The sequence below is a fragment of the Abramis brama genome (genome assembly GCF_963993115.1).
Source record: "Abramis brama genome assembly, chromosome: 6".
NCBI classification, from domain to species: domain Eukaryota; kingdom Metazoa; phylum Chordata; class Actinopteri; order Cypriniformes; family Leuciscidae; genus Abramis; species Abramis brama.
Genome location: NC_139968.1, coordinates 34,100,028 through 34,108,509, shown reverse-complemented (window position 1 = coordinate 34,108,509; position 8,482 = coordinate 34,100,028). Strand labels below are relative to the sequence as shown.

Below are 8,482 nucleotides of genomic sequence, written 5' to 3'. Positions count from 1 at the left end.
TTTTTATAAAGATTATATCCTGTTTTTGTCTGTCAGTCTCATTTTAAGAATAAATTCAATGTCTGACTCGCTGTTGTATTATTTATGGCATCATGCAGATGGTCAGTGTTATAGCAGTGCTGTTATCCAAGGCAAAATACATTAACTACACATTTTGTCATTTAATTTAGTTACTTAAGGCTATTATGTGACAGATGGGTTTGGTTCACATAATAAATCCACCAAAATTTAATAAAAACTTTTTTCACTTGCAGTTCTTAGCCTACCGTTTAGTCTTTGGCGTGTGTAGTGTGACTCCAGCAGTGAATGTCACGTGACTGATCACACTTTTATTAAACCTCCGCATAAGGCCTACACTAGAGCATAACCAGGAATTAACCTTTCAAAAATCAGATCCACCACAACTTAAGTGTCACAGTGTCTGGGTTGTGTTCCCTGGGTCACCACTAGATGTCCTCCTTCCCCACGGTGTCTGTCACATTTGAACTACATTTCCCATGATCCTTGTCTCTTCATTGCACTCAGCTGTCCCTTGTCACTCATTATTACACTCAGCCAATTCCCCATTAGAATTGTCATTTACCTGTGTATTTATACCCTGTCTGTTTTAGTATGTGTTATGGAGTCCTTGTTGTATATCACGCCACTTCTGTGTTCTGTTCCTGCCTGTTCTTGTTTTTGTGTCTCATGTAGGATTGCTTATTTGGATTATATATATATATATATATATATATATATATATATATATATATATATATATATATATATATATGAAGAGTTCAGATGCGAAAGCCTCTAAGTGCCATCTGAAATTTTCTTCTTGAATGATCATTTTTATCAAGCTCATATATTTAAGTTCAGTAATTTAACTTAAATAGCAATGAAAATGACCTATTAATTGTCATTTAAGTGAAATTACTGAACTTAAATATACAAGCTTGATAAAAAATTTCATTATAGAAGAAAATTTCAGATGGCACTTAGAGGCTTTTGCATGTGAACTCTTCATATATAGATATATAAAATAAAAAGCTTTTTAAAATTACAGTTACACTCATATTGCTAAGGACTGAGAGAACAACCTTCAGGGGTCTAGTGGAGTCCATGCCTCCACGGGTCAGGGCTGTTTCGGCAGCAAAACGGGGAGCAACACAATATTAGGATGGTGGTCATAATGTTATGTAACAATATATATATATATGTATATATATATATATACACACATATATATGTATATATATATGAATTAAAAAAAAACTTTTACAGACTAAACTTGTGAATGGCAGTGTTAAATATGATCATTGTTTCTATTGTTTTTCTGTTTCTGTGTGAAACAGTTTATCATCATGTTTTTGTAGATTAAAGTTCAAAGCTGTTCCTGGCAGGACAGAAATAAACTCCACACACACACTGAATGCCCAGTCTCACATATAAGATGTCCGTCCACCCAACTGATCAAACCACACAAAAAGAAGAAGAAAGAAATAACCCACAGCAGGTTTCAGTTTGACTCAGAAGCAATGAGATCATAAACGGTTTTAAAGTTGTACTTTTTTTACCCATACGCTATAACTGAGAGAACTGAATAAATATATACAACAATTTTAAACCACGAGTTACTCTCTATTTCACCATGAAATGTAGTGTTTATATGACATGTATATGTTACATGTGTATACGTGTGTGTGTGTGTGTGTGTGTGTGTGTGTGTGTGTGTGTGTGTGTGTGTGTGTGTGTGTGTGCACGAGGGTCAGACTCTGTTGGGGGAGGATTCATAAGCTGGTGTGTGTGTGTGTGTGTGTGTGTGTGTGTGTGTGTGTGTGTGTGTGTGTGTGTGTGTGTGTGTGTGTGTGTGTGTGTGTGTGTGTGTGTGTGTGTGTGTGTGTGTGTGCATTAGGAGGGTCAGACTCTGTCGGGGAGGATTCACAAGCTTGTGATTGTTAAGATCGGTTGTGCGTTCATTGTTAGTCTTATTAGATCAGGCGTTTCACTGAACAGCTGCAAATGTTTCACATGTTTGTTTTGTTCTGTTTGTGCTTCTGCCGTCTGATCGGTAAGTTATAAACATATGTGTGTTGTTTATTCACATATCAGAGTAATAAACTCCTGCAATGATTTTTGATTACAAATGCAAATCCTCCCATGAAATGTCTAAAAAATAATTTAAATAATTTAAAATACTTCTGCAGTAATCATAAACAACTACAAAAGTCATGGCAATTCAGTAATTAAAAATGTGTTGAAAATATATAGCATATTTAAACTTGTACTTTCAAGCTGTATTTAATTGATCTATTCTATTTATTTATTCTATTTGATCTATCTTCAGCAGATCATTTTAAAACACATTAAAAGACGAAATTATTGATTCTCTCGAGTCTGCCTGTTCATTTATGTGACTTTTCATTTAGTTTGTAGTCTCTGCTACTGTTAAAGGTTACAAACTGATCTCAGACTTTCTAAACCAACATGAGCATTAATCTGAAAACCTGTTCATGTTCATCAGGAGTGTTTGCTGCCGAAACAAATGAAATACAGTCAGTGTCAGTGATGGAGGGAGATTCTGTCACGCTAAACACTGATGTTACTAAAATACATGAAGAACGCATGCTGTGGAAATATGGAGCTGAAAAGTATTTTATAGCTGAAATCAGTCGAAAATATGAGATCTCCACATATGATGGTCCTGATGGGAGATTCAGAGACAGACTGAAGCTGGACGATCAAACTGGATCTCTGACCATCACAAACACCAGAACTGAACATGCTGGAGTTTATCAACTAGAGATAATTAGACAGACACTGACATCAAAAACATTCAGTGTTTCTGTCTATGGTGAGTCGAGATGTAATTCCTCCTGCGCTTCTTGTTTTATTAGATATTTACATATTGAAATGTTTAAGAGAGATGAGACAATCACTGCTCATCAACACAATGAATCAAAAATAACACTGTAGATTTATCCATATTTCTGTTTATTTATCTCATCTTTCTCAGCTCGTCTGCCTGTTCCTGTCATCAGCAGAAACTGTTCTTCATCATCATCATCACACCAGAATTGTTCATTGGTGTGTTCATCAGTGTTGAATGTGTGTGATGCGACTCTCTCCTGGTACGCAGGAATCAGTGTATTGTCCAGCATCAGTGTGTGTGATCTCAGCATCAGTCTCTCTCTACCTCTGGAGGTGGAATATCAGGATAAAAACACCTACAGCTGTGTGCTGAACAATCCCATCAGCAACCAGACCACACATCTGGACATCAACACACTCTGTCACACATGTGCAGGTACCACAGCACTGATGATATATGTGTGTATATACAGATTCACTCACACTAATGACTCTCTCCTTCAGTTCCTCCAGTGTCAGTGTCTCTGATAGTGTTGATCTCTGCTGGATCTCTGATGATTGTTGCAGGATTCGGGATCTTCTGGATCTGCAGGAAATGTAGAAAAATTGACATGGAAGGCAAGTGTTATTTACTGCTTTTAAACAAACTTTATAATAAACAAAACTTTACACCCTAAAATACACTCTAAATATTTAGTCAACTGATAACCCTAAATATAATTTAAAAATAATAATTGTCATTATTTTGTAGTTAACACCTTTGAGATTATTTATATGAAAAGAAACCAAAATAATATGTGTACTTAGTGTTTAAAATAGACACAAAAAACAACAACAGATCCTTCTTTTCTCAAATTTCACCAAAAGATTAAAAATACAAAAGCTTTCTCCACTCTATGAACATAATTTTACATGTTCCATAATTATTCCATGTACATGTTACATCATTTCCTATTATCACTGTAAAGCTGCTTTGAAATAATCTATATTGTTGAAAGCGCTATATAAATGAAGGTGACGTGTAAAGATGCAGCTGGTGATAAAGTTTAAATATGATATTGATTACTTTTGTTCAACTTGTTGAGCATCAATTTCACTAAACAAAGAATGCATTTGACTTAAATTTCCTGCCTGGGTTTGATTTATAAATTATGTGTAAAAAATGTCTCTCTGATTTTAAGGTGATAGTTCAAATTTCGATTTAGTCGAATGAAATTTGTTAATGTCATTTTTTTAAAAGGGCTGTGTTAAACATTTAATGAAATGTGTGCATTTATGCTTTAACTCTGATGGCCATAATAATAATAATACATACAGTATGTTGTAAAGAAACAGATGTAATTAGTATTGAGGTTTGTTGTTTTAATGCATCTATTATTGTTGAAACAGTCGAGACTCGTGAAGACGAGATCACTTACGCTGAACCAGTGTTCTACAAAAGAAACGCACAGAAAACGGTAAGAAAATGTATTATTAATTTATGTTGTGTTTCTCTGTATTATTTCAGCAGTGAGTCAGATGCAATTGTGTTTTTGACTGTATAATGATCCATCAAACACAACAGCACCAAATCAGATGTTTAATAAAAGCCATAAGATTATCAATGCAAGAAAGACTTTTGTTATTTTCCTATTGTGTTGTTTGGGTCACATCACAGATTACATTTTTAGCAAGCAATCAGTCATTTGAAATGTAATACATTTTTAAAGCAACTGGGAAACACTGAAAGACTGCAGGACCTCTAAACTTCATCTATAAAGGATTGTAATTACATTGAGGAAAACATTTAAACAATTAATGGTTTGCACAACAAGACTAGAACAAGCCATTTTAAACAAATTATGTTTTGTTGAACCTAATAAATTTAAGTTATTGTGTCAGATTAACATGTTAGCAGAACCGGTTGAGATCCACTGATATAGAAGATGATGTTTGATGTCATTTCCTCAAGATGTTTAAGTTTGCATGCAGTGCTGATAAATGTTATTAGAAAAACTATATACAGTAACTACTATATAAAACTATATTTCTTGTGTTGTGTTTTTACAGAAAGTTGAAGAGGAGGATCATGTGGATTATGCACCAATCACAATGAGAAGATGAACAAACTTCAGTCTTTTTATAAGTACAAGACCGAACTGTGTGACCAGCGTCAAGTCCGAGTCTATGGTTGAGTTTTTGGTGAGGATCACCATATTGTATCAGGACGTCCCAGCAGACGCAGAGCAGGATCAAAGTTTAAACTATTAAATGAAGTGGTCTCCTAAAAACTTAAAACAAACTTGCCTTTTTAACCAATTAAATCATATGATTGATTGGAGCATTTCATGTTTGACTTTTAAAGTCTTAAAGGGACCATGCGTGTAATCTTATGAAAAACACAGATGCAAAACACTCATGAACACTGTGGTCTCATGTATTCACATCTGAACAGAAATGTGGTTTGATCTGCTGGGTGGATGGACAGCTTGTGCGTGAGTGTTTCTGCTGATGGACGTGTGTGTTTGATGTCAGTTTGTGATCGTCTCAGTCTGAGGTGTGAATAGTCTGTGTATAGCCTGTGGTTGAAGGACTTTTTCCATTCCTGCTCATATGAAACCATTGACTTCTGCTCTACAGAACACCTGCTGTACTAAAATATACTTAACTCAGCACTGGTGTTTAACAAAAATATCATATACTTTGTGTGCGTTGATTTTGTTATAGTCTATACTCATGCAGTGGTGATGGCGCAGTGGATAAGACACATGCCTTTGGTGTGAGAGACCTGGGTTCGAATCCACTGTGAGACACCATGTGTCCCTGAGCAAGACACTTAACCCCTAGTTGCTCCAGAGGCATGCGACCTCTGACATGTATAGCAATTGTAAGTCGCTTTGGATAAAAGCGTCAGCTAAATGAATAAATGTAAATGTAAATGATCCTGCAGTTAAGCAGTGTGACACTCTCAGGGTCATATCTTTACAAAACTCATATCATTTTCCTGCCAGTGTCTGGGTAATTTTAAGGATAAATGCAATGTATGACTTACAATTTATGATGTATGTTTGATAGTTGTTAAGTTATTTTGTTTTCATCAGTATGGACGAGAAACTAACTAAACACTAAAAAGTACAATTAGTCTTGATTTTTTTTTTTTTTTTTTTTATAACAGTGGTCCTGTCCATAAAACAAAGGTAGAAATTAATAGAATGAGATCAAGATCATAATTAGATAGAAAATCTCACCTTAAGTTTTCTTGATAGTGGTAAAGTCCAGATGCAGTGATGAGGACAGCTCAAGATATCCACTCCTGCTCCAGTTCTGTAGGATGATGACGAGTCAGGGAACAAAACACAGGTGTGGGTGAAGAAGTGTTGATCCTACTAATAATACAAACCACTTTTTTTAAATCTTTTTTAAAGATAAATTAATATCCCTATTAGCAAATATGTAGGCTAGTTAGTGTTCTAGTGGATTTGAATAGGCTATTATAGTAGGTATGTATATAGTAGTATGCCTGTTTAGTAGGCATATAGGCTACCTGGCTGCTCTGAGTGGATTGGTTGTTGTTTACAGGTCAAAGTGTCCACTTCTCTGTGCTTTTCTCAGTCTCTGTGATCTTCTGGTTTGATGTCTCGGTTTCCTCCTTCAATGTGTGCCTGAGAGACTTTTCACCTGATTCATCATCATCTTCATTCAGGTGAAAATCTGCTCACTTAAAATTACAGCACGTCTCCTCAACAACACACATTATTTTAGGAATCATTCTTGAACAGAGCACAGGACTGAAACTGTTTACTCGCAGATTTTATGATTTTTTTTTTCAACTTCTAAAAAGTGACATGAAGGCAGATTTACAGCTCATGCGGAAGACAATATTAACTTTGATGCCGCCAAGATGACGTCACGTGAACACGGCTTCATTCAGGGAGATGTACACAAGAACATTCATTTTTAATCAAAAAAAAAATTCGAAGTTCTTTGTGTTGACAATGAATAATTCAATAGCTGCCATGCTCCTAATCGTAAATAATATCCTTCATCAAACCTATATGTGTTACCATCTAATGCTTCTGTATTGTAAACAACCTCCTAACTGCATTTCTACAATCCTGCCAGTTCAACGCTGAGATAGTTTCCGTTTCTTTTTACTTCAACATGCGCTAATACTTAAAGAAAGCAGATATTTAAACACTCAGAAATAACTATAACAACACTTGACCACTAGAGGGATTAAACACATTCCCACCCAGAATAAATGTGGTAGCTATATTTGCTTTCTCAAGCGTCAAAGCTTATACTGCTTTTATAAAGGATATTAATAATGTGCATTGCCATGGCATGGAGCGATTGAACATGGTAATTATATTTCTCCACAAAATAGTACAGTTATTGTTCCTATTATACAATGATAATTTGAGATCTTCAAAGAGTGTAAAAGAAATTATAAAAAAAAATTGTCACACACAAGTCACTCATTAAATTTCACTATAATAACTGTTGCTGTTTCCCATGATCTTTATTATTATTATTATTTGTAAGAACAACATCCCACACAATGTGCCCTTATTATCACCTTATATTTCAGATAAGAGCAGACACGGCCATTTGTACTTTTAATGTGTCTGGCTTCCAGTGTCATATGCCTCCTTACCATTTTACCATATTACATATCCTACCATATTATTTTAATGGTTTGTCTTAGTAATTATAAACATGCTGGTTTGTAGCAAACAGTGTAAAGTTCACTGAACTTTGATATATTCTTCTCGTTATTTCTCTATAGCTGCTAATAAATAGGAAGTCTCGCACATTCTGCATTCAGCTTACTTCTGCGTTGAAACATCAGGAGGATAAATTACCTGATATTTCATTAATACATAAAGTGTGTACAACAAGCAGTATGGAGACTGTGTTAGTCCACCATCTAGTGTCAAAACTAGGAATTCACCATTTAGAGAATGTTCATTTGATGTTTTTAATGTCATTTATCACATCCACACACACACACACACACACACACACACACACACACACACACACACACACACACACTGTGGAGAGGTTTGACAAATGACAGTATTTTGGCTCTGACATGACAAAACATTTACATGACAGAAACAGGAATCGCGATACACTTCTAAATGAGCGGTCCAGAGTGATTTTGCCAGCCCTTTTACTCACTCTGGATGAGTTCAGTTCTTGGAGAGTGTGGAGAGGTGTACCAGTGATTCTCTCAGCAGTCCGGACTATCCGCTGTAGTCTTCAGAGGTCTGACTGGTAGCTGAGCAGAACCAGACAGTGACAGAAGTGCAGAGGACAGACTCAATGATGTTAGAGAACTGTATCAGCAGATCCTGTGAGAGTTGAACTTCCTCAGCTGGAGAAGGCAGGGCAACCTCTGCTGGGCCTTTTTCACAATGGAGTCAATGTGACTGTCCCAATTCAGGCCCAGGGACCTGAATGACTCCACTGCTGCCACAGTGCTGTTCATAATGGTGAGTGGGAGAGTGCTGGGATGTTTCTCCTGAAGTCCACAATCATCTCCACTGTTTTGAGTGTGTTCAGCTCCAGGTTGTTGTGACTGCACCAGACAGCCAGCTCTTTAACCTCCAGTCTGTAAGCAGAAACATGAGGCCGATAAGTG

The 8,482-nt window shown here is 36.0% G+C and overlaps 1 protein-coding gene across 1 annotated transcript; it reads left to right on the top strand.

Annotated features, from left to right (window-relative positions):
- Positions 1-1,917: 1,917 nt before the first annotated feature.
- LOC311084337 (CD48 antigen-like) lies at positions 1,918-5,779 on the top strand. The gene is made up of 6 exons (XM_084116291.1): positions 1,918-2,053; positions 2,507-2,836; positions 2,999-3,289; positions 3,358-3,471; positions 4,243-4,310; positions 4,903-5,779. Exons 1-6 carry the CDS (start codon positions 2,005-2,007, stop codon positions 4,954-4,956), a joined length of 906 nt encoding a protein of 301 aa, XP_083972417.1. The 5' UTR covers positions 1,918-2,004; the 3' UTR covers positions 4,957-5,779.
- Positions 5,780-8,482: the final 2,703 nt, after the last annotated feature.